The sequence below is a fragment of the Sesamum indicum genome, linkage group LG2, assembly GCF_000512975.1.
Source record: "Sesamum indicum cultivar Zhongzhi No. 13 linkage group LG2, S_indicum_v1.0, whole genome shotgun sequence".
Lineage (NCBI taxonomy): Eukaryota > Viridiplantae > Streptophyta > Magnoliopsida > Lamiales > Pedaliaceae > Sesamum > Sesamum indicum.
In genome coordinates, this window is record NC_026146.1 from 17,379,988 (window position 1) to 17,395,588 (window position 15,601).

Genomic DNA, 15,601 nt, shown 5'->3' on the forward strand with positions numbered 1-15,601 from the left:
AAAAGAATTATAAACATTTATTAAATTTGTTTAATTAATAAAATGAAGTTTGTATAACTATCTAATATACTTTGTTGAGTTTATGATAAAGTATGTTGCCTTACCATCTAAGATATTTCCGTTTTTGACAGATGATCTACAACAATATTTCAATCCCCATATTTCTAAACTTCCCCCTTTTGATGGTGTCGGTGCCATTAATATTTCATCACATAGCTGAGACAGAGAACGCCACAAGTGCAAGTGCAAGGCTCTTACTACTTTTTATTGCTTCAGCAGCAATCGACTTGCACCGCCTACATTCAGTAACAAGGAATTTGCTGTGTCTTCTTTGTTCATGATCGAATTTGATGATATTAACTACACTACATAAAGATACGATGTCGGATTTAGCATACTCGCATATTTGCAAATAGATACTTTTGTCTCTCAGAACGCCCTTCTAATTAAACATAATTCAACAGACGATATCATTCCTCATCTCTTCTCTCTCGTTCTTCCACCATGTTGTAAGAGCCGCTATTTTTAATATTTCCCACTTGTTTCGGCATAGAAATCAGTCAATATCAGTAAACTACAAATGAAGTAAGCTCAAAAGGGAAAGCTGACTAGAAATCAACAGTCAAAACATTCGCATGTTGGAGGGCGAGGGAGACGGAAGGCATTCCAACATGTAAGATTTACTCCATAAACATCTCCGTTTCACATTACATTCTTCCAGAGAGGGATAGTTCGATCCCTCTAAGATCACATGACAAATAGGGCGTGTTCACCACTTCCTTTTCCAGTAATCTTTACTATAGGCAAACGGAATATATCGACATGGCGCAGCAAGGAAAAAGAATGGTAGAGAGAAAATGGAATAAACAACGCAATCCTATGGTTTACCATTTGGTTTTGGTGAATTATGAGCATGTTGATGGTACGGTGAAGCATGTGAACCATTTGGTATTGAGAGGCTTCTTGGATGCTGCTGCCCATTTCTGGGGAACGTAAACTGGTTTCTGAGGCCGTTTTTCCCATTTGGGCTGGAGCTGACTCGATCTGCTTGCATTGTCTGAAAGTAGTAAGATGAGCTCGCCATGTCCTTGAGGTTTGGCAGAGGTTTAAGAGCATCAACAACCTCGCTCATTAGAGGCCTGGCTTTGGGGTCCCGGCTAAGACAACGAGCCGCCAACTGTGCAGCTTTTTGGGCACCTTTGATGGAAAAATGACCTTCCAGACGTGGATCTATCAACCGATAAAACCTTCTCCTCTCACCCAGATGAGGCCTAGCCCATTCTACAAGGTTATGCTCCCCATTAGGCCGGTTCTTGTCCATTGATCTTCTCCCAGTGAGCATTTCGAGGAGGACAACACCAAAGCTATATACATCGCTTTTTGATGTAAGATGACCTGTGTAGAAATAGACAAGAGCCGCTCAGAACAAAAGCGTGACATTGTGTAAATCCAGAAGAACTAACTGAGAAATCTTTACCAGTCATGACATATTCTGGGGCTGCATAACCATAAGTTCCCATCACACGTGTAGAAACATGAGTTTTTCCTTCATCAGGTGCATCTTTAGCAAGTCCGAAATCCGAAAGTTTGGCATTATATTCCTGGAAGAAGAAGATATGGCAGCCAAATAAAAACCTTCCATCCAAATACATGTCGCAAAAATGTGCTTAACAAGAAAGTGGTTAGAAAATAGTTGGGTGTTTACAGCATCCAACAAGATGTTAGACGTCTTAAAATCACGATATATCACTGGTCTTTCTGCCTCCTCATGTAGAAAAGCGAGCCCTTTTGCAGCACCTAGAGCTATTTTCATCCTGATTGACCAGGGAAGTGGCAGAGACCCTATAATTATAACAATGGTTAGAAGTGTGCAATCTTGGACCACATTTTGGAAAATAATACTACACAGAAAGGTCCTCAATGCCTAAACATTGTAATATATGCACATATATGCAATTTTTGTCACATTGGCATTGAGAAATCGACATGTGGATGATGCAGCATCAAGCAGCAGAAATAGATGTCGTAAAATGAAGTTCTTTCAGGAATGTCCCATGCCTTCCAAGTGCATATTCAAACCCGATTCACTAACGATTTATCTTTTGATATCTCCAGTGCAAGCCGTGTGATACAAATAATATATACCAGGCTAACAAGTGACAAGCTTTCCATATACGTCCGAGTACTTATCACCAGTCAATAGAATCTCTCACTAAGTGGATGCCAAAAAACATTCACATCTTACAAAATATTCTGGTTATCATAATCATGTAACAAAGGCATCTTCTGGCTGATGGGAGCTGACAAGTTAGAAATGCGAATTTTTGGTTTGTAACAGTTTTGTGCACCTTATATTATCGGCTGTCACAAAGTGCATCACAGGCCAAACATAATCAAAATCACATAGAAAACAATGAGACAGTCTAAATGATGATGGAAAAGATGCTGAAACACACTTCACAATAAACTATGCCACGCAGATCACTTTATCGCCCAATTACCACAACAAAATACAAACTAAGATAGCAGATGGTGGGAGAGGATTAGACCATAAATATCAGAAGGTCCAAGTGGCTTTATCTCCTGATGACAGTGAAGGCTAAACCTCTGTGCCAAATGCACCAGGAGACATAAAAAATTAATAACAAATAATAAAGAATACAAGGGTTCCACTCAAAGGGGAACCAAACAAGAAAGACGAGTAAAACTGAGTATTTCATATAATCAGGTCAGGTTAGCTAGTCCAATCGCCGTGCAATAAAACTCAACATTGGGCAAGTCATTTAAGATTTTAGTTCTTGCATATCATGTTAACCATTAGGAAGACCGAATAGAAAAATCAAGAATATTCTTCGACCAGCATATTCAAGTACCAAATTTACAGATAGGGAAAAGCACCTATACACACAGAGAGATCAAACCAGTCAAATGCTTATAGAATTTAAACTACAATTCAGCAGATTATGAGATGTTATTCTACAAGATTAACATTTGCCCAAAACAATCCTGCATGATAAAACCAACAACACAAAGTGCACTGAAAGAAGGCTATTTACATACTTCTGAATAGATGGTTCTCCAAGCTTCCTCTGGGCATGAACTCATAGACCAACAGCCTCTGATCATCTTCAATACAGTAGCCAATTAATTTAACCAAATTAGGATGAACAAGGTCACCCAAGAAATTTACTTCAGCCTGCCAAGTAAATAGAAAGTCAGAACTATTGGATACGAGATAAGGGAACTGTAAACAGACTACAGAACCAATTCAAGTAATTTGAATTGAGAAAGCATCAAACCAGCCATTCTCTGTGACCCTGAAGTCCATCATGATTAAGTGTTTTCACAGCAACAGTAAGTCCGGTCCCAGGTTTAACTGGTGCTGTGCCATTCTCTTCAATCCATCCCTTAAACACACAACCAAAACCCCCTTCACCAAGAAGAGATTCTGGTCTGAAATTTCTTGTCGCCAACTTGAGGTCATTAAAAGCAAACTTCCGCAGCCGAGAAGAAACTTTAAGTTCCTCTTCAAGTTTGGAGCTGGAAGAATTGCTTTCAGCGTTGCTTGTGGTGGTGGATGGGATTGCAGGGGCTGCTGGTTGGTCTCTGCTTGTATCATTTGTAGACTTACTTTCTATTCACATGAAATGGAATAAATAGTTAAGAAGACAGAACTATCATCATTATGTGAAAAGTTGAGAGTGGTATTTCCAGATTGGACCAAGTGCATCTTATTATATTGCTACAGATTAAATCTATCGAACAGAATAACCATCTGTATTGTCTGATAATAATGTAGCAAGGTTTATATACTATACATAGCTTCCAAACTGAATTCACTCAGATATTTGATACTTCAAAAGCGAGGAAACATTATGCCTAAATTGCTCAAGCAACCTGTTCAGAGATTCTCCTGTGACAACTTATTAAGTTCTAATCATTTTCTACAATCAACTACTAAAACAACATGCAACCAACAACAAAGAGGCAGGTAATTTTTAAAATTTAATTAGCAACTAATATTTTCTATGTGCACAACAGGCAACACCGTCTCGATATTATTCCCATCTTCATCAGTACATTTACTCTAGACATTGAGCAGTTAACTAAATTTTGTTACAACACTCCTTCAGTCTTCATTGAGCATGCCCAACAACATCGACATAGTATCTTTTTATTACTTACTGATCTTAGATTTATAATTTCACAAAATTAACAAGTTATTAAGTTAACAGAAACCCAAGTTCCTGATAGTCCTGATATATTCACAGACAAATTGAGCTAGTCTAATAATGGGACAAAATAATGTAGAATTTTAATCAGATGGTGCACTGACAGAGAAAGATAATAATCACTTGGTTGAATCACAAATCACTCTTTTTTGAAAAAGAATTTAGTCCATTCTTCGGCTAAGTGCAACATATATAAATAAACTCTACCTAAGCTTATGCAGCCTTGCTACGTTTAAATTCATACTCTGCAGTTCCAAAGAACCTTTAGAACAGTGGTTATGATGGTATATGCACCAACTTGAACTAAAACCTCCCTACATCTTCAATGACTTCTCCTACATTACTTTTAATAGAATTCCCAACGCCTCTCCCTCCCCCCAAAGTCATTCATTGCCAGAAAAATAGCTTGGCTTAAGTATCAGACTATCAAAATAATCTCAAGCTATTAAATTTTCATTTTTTGGGTTGAATTTATTAGACATCCATACATTGTCCGTAAATCCTGAAGTTCATCTACCTTCCTTTGGCTTCCCATGCCATCTCCTATATTCAGAAGTCAGTTCAGTTCTCACAACACAATAAGCAAGTACTTAAAGAATTTTGGATACCATACCAACCAAAAGTGAGAACTATGAAGAAGCAAAAACAAAAGCTAAGAATTTGGACTATAACTTGCATACAGCATTATGGAGAAGGGTGAAACAATTACCGTGAGTGCTGATGCCACTAACAGAGTTCTCAACTTTAGATCTTGAAGTAATACAGCTGCCAATAAACCTTAACTTAATCCAACAACCAGTTTCCTCCACATCATCATCATCTTTTTTCTTCCTAACCTTTGATTTCTTGACATCCCAAGACTCCACCTTTGAGCCATCATCTCCTAATCCCATATTCTATAGAACCAAAAATCATCCAAGAATTCCGAATTCCCGCGCCTTCTTTTCTTCCTCCCTTAGATGGAGTGAAATTACACCAAATAGTCCCTCACTTCCAGTCGAATTAAACTCAAATCCCCAAAAAATCACCGAAAACAACTCAAACCCATTTCAGAAAATAAGTCAAATATTACGGCAGTAAACCTTCCGTCCGCTTTCAGGAAACTGGAATACCCAAAAGCAACCAACAATACTTTCTTCACTTCAAGAACCGATCTTCATTTAAAATCAAACAAAATTGTGGTGGGGGAGAGGGAGCCCTCAAAAGATCAGCTCAACCCAAATAGCAATGAAGATTACAGAATATTCTCTCTACTCCAAGAATTGTTTTTTCTCAATTAAATCCGAACAAATCGGCGAAATAGCTCAGGCCCAGTTGAAAAGACGAGCTGAAAATTACACTGAAAGGGGGTACAACAGAGCTCAGTGATTGCAGATCACATGCTTGACCTTCAAAGCACAAAACTTTGCCCCTTGGCACTGTGCAACAAGCAAAGCTAGAAATCAGATAATAATAATACTAGTGGAGATAATAATCTGAGTTTAAAAAAGTATAGCTATAACTATGCCACCACCCCCGGAAATGTCTCTCTTGAAAAAGATATCGAAATCTCAGCAGAAAGACACAAATTGCGCTGACCAGTTCAATCCTCAACAAAGAATTGCAGATTAGCACAACACATATAATTCGATCATCCACAATAAATATTAGTTAGAGGTATATTTTAAGATGTTTGTTGTGTGATGTGTATGTAATTTATGGCTTTATATGCAAACAATAAAGAAATTAAAAAAGTAAATGAAAAATGAATGAATTATCATCAGTTCTTACTTTTTCTTATAGAATCTACGACTAATAAAGCAAATGGAAGTCTGCCCGGAGAAAATGGGCAGGAAGTTTCAATACCAAAAATAACCTTCAGATGTATGCTTTTCGGTCCGGTCCACACACTGTTTGTAGGCAACCAAAGTGGATGCCCCCAAATAAAGAAAAGATGAGCATATATTTAAATGCTTTGGCACAAATTTAAGCTCGTGTCCTATTTTTCCTATTTCGGAAGAGTTGCAAGAGAATGTTTGAATAAAATTTCTTTGAATAGAAAATATTAGTTTGTTCTCCTTACTATTTTGATACCAACATAAACATGTATATTAATATCGAAATTTAAAATTTATATTCTAAAATCATGATAATAGATTGTAGAATCGATTTTAAAATTGATAATTTCTTGATTTGTTATGTTAAATTGCTGTTTTTTTGTATTCAAATTTAACAGGTGAAATATTTAATATAATTATAATCATGAGATATTCTTGAAAATAACGAATTCATGTATTAAATATTATGTTATTTTTAACTATTAATTATATTATATATTGCCACATTATTTGTGATTACTAAACGTATAATATTCCATTTCAAATTTTGTCACTTTCTTCAATCAAACAATGAAGAACCCAAATTCGAAAGGTAAAGTACACACATACACAACCATTGTCACTTCATTGTTGTCTCTGCATTTCCTTCCGGACCAAAAGAAAAGTTGGGAGAAAAGAGCGAGGGGCAAAAGAGGAAAGAGGAACACTCAAGGGGGAGTGAGCAGTCAGTTTTCAAGAAGTGGGAAGTGGAAAATGTGGGCAGCTTGGGCATGAGAGATAACAAGAGGAGGGACCCACTTGAGTGGTGACGTGTCAGTCCTTCGGTGCACTGACTTCCCCACGCGCGTGAGTGCGGGTGGATTTTAATGATTCTGTTCATGCATCTTCTCTTTTCTTTTTCAATTTTTTTTAATAGAAAAAGAAAAAAGATAATAAAATTTAATATTATTTTTAATTGTTTTTGACTTTTCATAAGTGAGAAAACTAAATTAGAGAGAGCAGCATATACCCATTATTTTGGTTTGATACCCTTTCCAAGTATTAGTGAGTCACCTCCCAATGCTCTACTACTTGATTCCTGATGATGAATAGTTTACCGGATTTGTTACATTAATGTCGAATTTTAATATCCGACTTTGAGATAGGATGGTATAAATATTGAGATTGTCTCCGCTAATTAATCATTGGGAGCAGAAAATTTTATATTGGACTATGTCAGCATACATGCATCTTTCAGGATTGTCTTGTTCATATGTTTCTTTCTTTTTTTTTTTAATAAATCAATTATAATTATTAATATTGAATATTTATACTATTAGTTATTAACAATTATAAAATGATATATTATGGGCTTTTTTTACTTTGTATGATGAGATTAGGATGGGATAGATAATTTCATGATTTCAATCATGTATTTATCACAATTAATGACGCGCCAACCACATTAATATCAGACTTGAAGTAAATAAAGTAAACAAAATATAGTAGTGATCATTTATCAAATAATGACTCTGATTATCAAATGATTGAACAGTTGATATTCATAACAAGTATCAATTTGAATTACCTTGATTGGCAGGAATATCAAGCTTAAGGAGGCATAATTGTTGATGTGGTATGACTTGAATTTGTATTTTATTTAGATAAATGAAAAGAAAATATATATATATATATATATATATACGTATATATATAGCTAGTCCATTATGTTCCAATATTCTCATCTCATTTGTTCCAATGTTTCAATGCACTCCTCAATTTCTTGTGCAATCGGTAATTAGAGTCCGCAGTGTGAAACCAAATTCCCAGTTAACCACTTTGAATTGAATACTGGGAAGAAGTGGGAGTAGCAGTAGAGAGATTAGCTTTACGCCGTATTAGAATAAAAATTGATATGTGTCACTAGTAAAGGAGGATATATGATATGGAGAGAAAATAACCACGCAACATGCCACACCTCAAGTGCTTGCTGATTTCGACATACGTCACTAATGCATTCAACACAAATTGCCAGGTTTTTCCAATCCTCTTGTATGTACCTTCACAAATATAATTTGGACTTATATCTAGCACGATATCCTTAATTATAACTAGAATAGATATTTCAATGCTCGTAACTTTAATAAACTAAATAACAAATTGACTTGCAGCATATCTTTTCACATGTAAATAAACGATTAGCTCATTAAAATATAAATGGTTTTCAATCATAGACCATTTTTCTTTAGACTAACTGCCCTGCCTGCATTGCTAAAAGGTCAGACCTCCAGTTGTCCAATTACCTAACCAAATTAGGTTGGAGTGAAGAAGAAGCAAGCTATTCCCTGTGGTTCCAGCCTGAAATTTTTAGAGCTGGGATCTAATTCCTAGTTGTGCAATATCAAGCATGTTTAGAAAAGGACTGCAACTATATTTTAATGCAGAGATGTCATAGATTTGTTAGATAATCTTTATCTCCACTTAATTAAAATGCAAAGATGTCGCAATTATAACGTTTACCTTGACCAATTGTTCGATATGTAACAGGTTCCATCTTCCAACAGCACCAATTGTTCAATATGTAACAGGTTCCATCTTCCAACAGCACGCCCGTTCGCAACTCTCTGCAACCATGTGTCACAGTTAGCTTGATTTCCTAATTGTGCAATACTATTAGTCCAGCAAATTCTGGAATGAGCAGCATATGTGACAATAACACAATGCACAAGGAATTACCTGATGTTAAACAAAATTGATTATACATCATATAGAAGAACTGACGACGGAAAGGAGCACAAGGATCATAGATAGGACAATTAGCTTTCCCATTCATAAATAAAAACTTCAATTGCGAACAATGAATCAACCTCAAATTGGGAGCTGTTTTTCTTACAAATCTGCCATTAAATTTGAAAGATAATACTTTCCTAGTATACTCTATCTTATACAAAATCTAATAGGCTCACATCAACTTGAAACTTAAGTCAAATGTATGCTGCTACAATTGGGTGCATAATGTACCCTTCACATGAAAGGGCCAGTATGGATTGCCATTATCTAACTTGCATGCTCCAGGAACATGTGAAGAAGACCATATGTCAAGCCTGGTCTAGAAGGTACGAGAGTGCAACGCTTCGCTCAGATATAGCAATTGGAGCGACCAAGTTCTATAACTCATATGATTAGAGAATAGAAAAGGCCCAGTGCCGCTCAGCAACTTGAGTATCTTGCCAGGACCACAATGATAACAATCAAATCATTAAAACTTGAAAGGAGCCACCTCACTTTCTAGTTGTTGCAATGCTCGTAGTTGCATGAATCTTCAGCTCGTGCTCAGGTATATAGGTAAGACCTGTCATACCCAAATAAATTCCCAATCATTAACTTACAAATTACTCTTGCGAGTTATACAAGAATAAAGCAACTGAAACCATATTAACAACCAAGCACACATATATGACCACCATAGTATATATCAATACATCCAGAACAGCAAAAAGTGCATGATTGCCATTTTACATGCTTGATTTACAGACAGAGGCGAAATGATTGAGAACCATGAGACATTTTCACCTTTCTCCTTAACATCAATTTGTAGAGAATCAAGAGTGATTATGCCATCAGTCAAAGGGAGAACTTCAAGCTTGATGGTCGTTGTAGATTTAGAAGGGACACAGCTGGTGCAAAGAGAAACAAACCCTTAGGAATTGAGTAAGTTAAAAGAGAAACGGATATCAAAGCAAGAGAGATGATATACCCTAACGGAACTCTACTCTGCAACCATAAATGTGTGCAACCCAGATCACTTCTGGGAACTGCATCAGATATGGGCATAGGATGCTCCTTAATAGAAACTGATTGCGGAGCATCACCGTCGTCCACGTTCTGTCCTTGATTCAGAGACACGGAGCTCAGCCCATGCACATCAGCTCCTTGTGTATCACTATTCATTATTTTTGCCGGCTCACGATGTGCAGCAAAGGGACTCAAAGGTGAAGATGGTGAATTACTCAAGGACAATACATAAGGAGAAGTAAATGATGCTGGGGCCAGAACTGTCAATGTCAGATCCTCGAATGTCATATTTGATGCTTGAAGAGTTAAAATCTGAAATTTTGAGCCACACAAGCTGAAGTTAGCAATTTCATACAGAAGAAAAATGACTGCAACATTCCATGGACAACCTGAATAGGCAGTTGAGTTCCATCTGATCCAAGAGTTTGTCTTGATGTTTCAGATGCAACTGAGATCATAAGATCCTTTGAATTACGAGGCCGCCAATTTGTTGGCTGCTTAAAAAACAACTTTGATTCTACAGATACAGACAAGTACATAAGTACCCTGAAAACAGAAATCTCTTGACCAAATTATCCCAGAAAATCACATATTCTCAGGCTTCATACCAGTATAATTGCATCGACATGATACAAGAACTGCAAATTGATCGGACAGGGTTCCACTATATTTCCCTTCAGTATTGGGTGAGGGATGCCAACTTGATCCAGCACTTGCAGGAGACAAGTGCGGCAGTTGTAAATTACCATAAGTCTTACCCTTGGGATGCTTTGATAATGTCTTTGCAGGTTTCAGAATAAAAGAATGTTCTTCACCTCTCCTGCCAATTACACATATTACTACCACCAAAGGAGTTTCTCAATCAAGATGAATTTCTGATAACTAAAAAACATAAAGAGGTTCAAGCAGCACTTTCTTAATGAAATTAACTATATTAGGTATGATTAGTAAAAAGGTTTTAAAATATCTAGCAAATATGTTCCGCCATGCAAGACGCAACAAGTTAATTAAAGGACATTAAGCAGACAAAGAACCTGAGCTCTAAATTCGGTAAACTGTACTCGTTCCCAGCTTCTGTGCAAGCTATCGGTAAAGATAAGGGTGGTCCACCTTTTGATGCCTCTTCAAAAATTATTGTTATGGAATCTATGAAGACCACAATGTCCTGTGCATTTTCAGGTGAAACATTCTGCAAAGATCATCAGGTCCTGTGTGTTAATGCCCAAAACCAGTATTATATATTCCAGAATCATCCATAATCAACTTTGATGAGATCTTTGTTGACAAGATTCCAATCATAACAACTATACTAACTGAGAAAGGATAAAGGAGGTGGAGAAAGACACTGGGGAGGGAGATAAAGGAAACCACACCTTTACATGGACACAAAGAAGATTATCTGTGTTGCAATCAACAGAAAAAGAACGAATTTCTATGGGTTGAATTATCTCAATTTTTCTTCTCCACCTTCTTCCAGGTGTAAATATTCCTTCCAAACCACACCTAACAGAAAATCTCTCGGGCTCCAATGGCACACCACGAAAAGATAGTAGCACTTCATTCCCACTTTTTCCACTTTCCACAATCTTCCTGAATGAAAATTGGCTCCAGTCTTCTGGGTCAAAGCTTGGTTTAGCAGTAGGTTTTGGAATGGCTTGTGGTGGAGTCATATTTGGCGGAAGCGAGGACATAGAATAACTTCTGAAATGACCAAAAGAGAAAAGCTGAGAACCAGAAGATCCAGATACCGTAGTTCTCGCAGAAGTGCTCCGAATACTTGTAGTGGAACTCAATATAGGAGGTGATAAAGTACGAGGTGGAAGAGACTTTTCTAACGGAAGCAACCACTTTAATAATTCGCTGGAAGGGTCATGATTAAAGGAAGTGAGAGTGTGCTCATTCTCAAGAATCGGATTTCTTTTATGATGCTTTTCAAACTGAAGAATCTCCAGGATCGGATCCTTCATAAACTCAACCCCAACATTTACCTGTAAAAGTACCTGAATCCTTCCAAACGAGAAAATGGAGTTCAAATCAACAGTAACACATGCAACCAAGACTGTCAGTTAAAAAGAAGCAATTGTTTTCAGGAAGAAACAAACATACAGTGTAGGACACCAGGACAAGCTAAAAAGCATCAAGAAATGCTAAATGCTAACTCTACACCTAATTCAGGAGCTCTAACCCTTAATCTTTTTCTGTAATTACACCTATTCACGAAATCACAAGCATAGAGGTAAAGTGAAATAGGCAGAAAAGCAAATATAAAGATTTTCAACATAAATTCAGTTGCACATGCACCAGGACTGGCTGTTTGTACTAAGTAAAAGAAAACCATGTTGGTGGATCCTAGTGCAGTTTCACATAGGAACTTTAGATCCTAAACCACCAAGGAATTGTATCATGGTGAAAACAGACAGAACCAGCTCTAAATTAGCTCATAGTGCCACATATCTTCTATAGGTCAACCAGGGTGCTAAGGCTCGAAAAGATGTCCGATTACCTACACTGCTTTTGCAAATTCTCCAACCATTTTTGACAAATGATCTGCCTGGGCAAAACTTTCATGTATGCACCAGCTTTTAGATTCTAAATTACCAAGTTAAAGAGTAATAGAGAAAAGTGACCTTCTAATCCAAACCCCTTAAAGTAAGATAATAAAATGTCTATGGCAGCAAGTAGTATCCACCCAGGATTAAAAAGTGTAATAATGAACTTTTTCATGTTTCTGCAAAACATACCACTATGTCCCCATTTGGAAGTGAGCAGCACTTGACAGCACCTCTGGCAACTCCCCCAGATGTCCGAGCATCAAATGTTCCTCTGTCAATCACAGCACTAACAGGATTCTTGTTTCTCAGAGTCTTTGCAGTTGCTGAAGAATCTTCCTTCAATTTTTGTTCAAATATCTCGGACAATTTGGGATGGGCTTCTTGAGCTCTACTTTTAGACCAAAGCGGTTCATTTGACTCAGCAATTCGAGCAAAAAAATGTGAACTATTGAACCTTTGCAACAATTGTTCAGTCTGTCTCCTATGATTTTCCATTCTGAGGAGAGATTCACCAGTTGACACATACTTTTGTGAATCAATATTCCCTTTCATCATAATATCACCATTTTGATTGTTTTGCTGAGTAATTGCATCTACTGCTTGCGAAATTGGATTTGGTTCTTCTCCGACTTTATCATTTTGTTTCCGCGGGCTTGGTCGGAGCCCATTCTTGTTCATGACCGCAGCAACTTTAAATGGTGTAATAACTTCTGTATCCTGCTTACATGCAGACAAACATGCCAGTATTCTGATTTGTTCACCTAAGAAAAGGACATATGCAAACATGTAAAAGAGGAAACCCCATAATAGCAACTCAAGTGTGAATACTACATAATGTCATTAGGGGGATGGGAGTGTGTCAAAGAGATACCAGGAAAAACAAAGCTGCGATCTAGGGAGCGATATGACAGTATATCTGGTGCCTCTGTCCAGTTGTCAGGAAATTCTTCTGGAAAAAGCAATGTATGAGTTAAACAGTTTGTAAAATATAATTTTTTGATATTAAGTGAAACCATTTTCTGAAAACTGAAGTGAAGAAAGAGATAACAGCTTAAGCACATATCCAGAAGCTAACTCCAGTTCATTTTAGCAGGTAAGTCAACACATTAGCTGCTACCGAAAAGGGAACTCCCAAGAAATGATAGGTCTGTACAACACGGAGTACCTGTACCCTGGGTGACTAAAGTTTAGCTTGAGCATATCAGCATGACTAGTTAACCAAAAACAAAAAAACATTCTGGTGTTGTCACACTGAAAGCATTGAGTAACTCAACAAATATTAGATGCAACAAATGCCGCGAACTGGCACAAGACACGCAGAAAATGTAAAGCTAAGCCCAAATGGACATTGGGGGTGCTGGTGGAATTGGGAATCATCAATATGTTTCTTAATTAAGGAAAGTTTGTAGTAACCAGATAAGGTGAGGAGATCATTCAGCATGATTCTATTGATTCACAGGCCAACTCTGATCAAGTAAACATGTAACTGAATACTGTAGACCATTGCGGGCAAGCAAGAGGTCATACTACATGGAATGATTATCGATCCACCATTTTCTGAAACATCTATGTGGCCATCAAGTTGAGAGTCACTCTTCCCACTTGAACCTGCCGTGCGATCGTTCTCATCCCCATAATCATCAATTTCGGAAATGTGGGATTCAGAAGATGTTTTCTGTGGTAATTTCTCTTCAGCAATTAGACCTTCTAATGTAGTACCCCGTTTTGATGCATGATTTGGCTCTACCTGAGTCTCATTAACAGACTGTTGCTCCTGAATTGCAGTCTGATTATTAGACCTCAGCATCAAGAAATTCATTTTCTGCCAAAATTATTTCTGCAACATCAAGAAAGATCACAATTATAGCTTCAAACTGTTTTCGTAAACAGGAAAAATAAATCAGTCTCATTCAATTTATTTACATCTGAACATCAACTTCAGAATTTCAATTCGAAATATTCACATGCATATACTCTCAAAAGAATGACTAATCCATTTACCAACCAAATTTATTTAGCAACATCAATGCAATAGGCACTTAATCCGAATATCCAACTTCCAATGCCATATCTACTTAAATCAAAAAGTTCACCTATTCCATAAAAAATCATGAATAACTTTCATTTCCGCATACATAAAACCCAGATTGGCGAACACAAAAATCATAAACCATCCAACTCAAATCAGAACAGCGTACCAAACTCCAACAGATAGCTATTCACCGATTCCACAAATCTAGGTCTTCAATCGTGCAGTTACGTTAATAACTTCACACACGAACACAACACTCTAGCACATTTCAAACCAACCGAAAATTCTACAACGCGAGTCTATAAATTTGATGCAATTGACAATTTTGCATATCGTACGTAGGAATGAAGGTGATCGCAAAATTTTACCTTATCGGAGATTGGCGTTCCGATGGAGCAGCGGCGAACAGATTCGACGATGAACCGGATTTAAGAACACTCCAGTGCGAATGAAATAAAAAACAGATAACCGGATCCGCACAGAAGAATGGTGAACCCGCGGAGTAGTCTAAGTAAAGTAGGACTCGAGATCACGGACCATGCTTCATTCATTTGTATCCAAAGATATGTAATTATGGAAATATACTCTCAAGCAATCTCTTTTTTATTTTATTTTATTCTTTCTCCATACGGCTATTTCCTTGCTCAAATACTTCTACTAATTCTCAAAGGAAATAGGCGTAAAGTTTCTTACAAAATCGAATTTTTGCCATTTACTCATTTTCTATAAAGTATGTAATACTAATGATGTGTTAATCTAGTAATTGAAGCTAAGCATGAAATCTCATGACTAAGGTTGAAGTTATGAATTTAAGTCTTGTCGAATGTGTAGGTACTTTATTACACTTTATATGGATTATTTTAATATATTTATGTGAAGAATTTGACGGGTGGAAATAGAGTACATCCATGGCAATAAATTAAAGAATAGAGAATATGAAAAACTATGCTTTATTCATCTAAACTCAAGTTCTGAAGTTACAGAGATGTGAAACTATATATAAAGAATAGAGTTCTAGCTAAAGAAGAAAACTAACTTACTTTGAAATCTAACTGGCAACAAACTCAACAAAAAATTAAATACTGGAATACTAATAAAAAATAAATACTGAGAATAAAAAGATAAGTACGAGCAGAAATTGCTACAATTTACAATTATGTTGATGAACTAGTTGAATGGATAATTATTTTAATT

The 15,601-nt window shown here is 36.7% G+C and overlaps 2 protein-coding genes across 6 annotated transcripts; both read right to left on the bottom strand.

Annotated features, from left to right (window-relative positions):
• LOC105156560 (probable serine/threonine-protein kinase PIX7) lies at positions 606-5,956 on the bottom strand. Its single transcript, XM_020691825.1, has 7 exons — positions 5,746-5,956; positions 4,942-5,650; positions 3,300-3,634; positions 3,061-3,196; positions 1,706-1,842; positions 1,478-1,601; positions 606-1,395 (listed from the first exon to the last, which is right to left on the bottom strand). The coding sequence occupies exons 2-7, from the start codon at positions 5,123-5,125 to the stop codon at positions 878-880; spliced, it is 1,434 nt and encodes a 477-aa protein (XP_020547484.1). The 5' UTR covers positions 5,126-5,650; positions 5,746-5,956; the 3' UTR covers positions 606-877.
• Positions 8,835-14,972, bottom strand: LOC105156561. 5 transcript variants are annotated; one of them, XM_020692030.1, is made up of 12 exons: positions 14,776-14,972; positions 14,574-14,665; positions 13,903-14,212; positions 13,247-13,324; positions 12,565-13,136; positions 11,197-11,823; positions 10,858-11,012; positions 10,432-10,643; positions 10,213-10,340; positions 9,786-10,135; positions 9,602-9,705; positions 8,835-9,380 (listed from the first exon to the last, which is right to left on the bottom strand). In XM_020692030.1, the coding sequence occupies exons 3-12, from the start codon at positions 14,192-14,194 to the stop codon at positions 9,310-9,312; spliced, it is 2,589 nt and encodes an 862-aa protein (XP_020547689.1). In that variant the 5' UTR covers positions 14,195-14,212; positions 14,574-14,665; positions 14,776-14,972; the 3' UTR covers positions 8,835-9,309. The 5 variants fall into 5 exon arrangements, with proteins under 5 accessions (XP_020547689.1, XP_020547690.1, XP_011071029.1 ...); XM_020692031.1 differs by lacking the exon at positions 14,574-14,665 and having other exon boundaries at positions 13,247-13,321; positions 14,776-14,971; XM_011072727.2 differs by lacking the exon at positions 14,574-14,665 and having other exon boundaries at positions 14,776-14,971.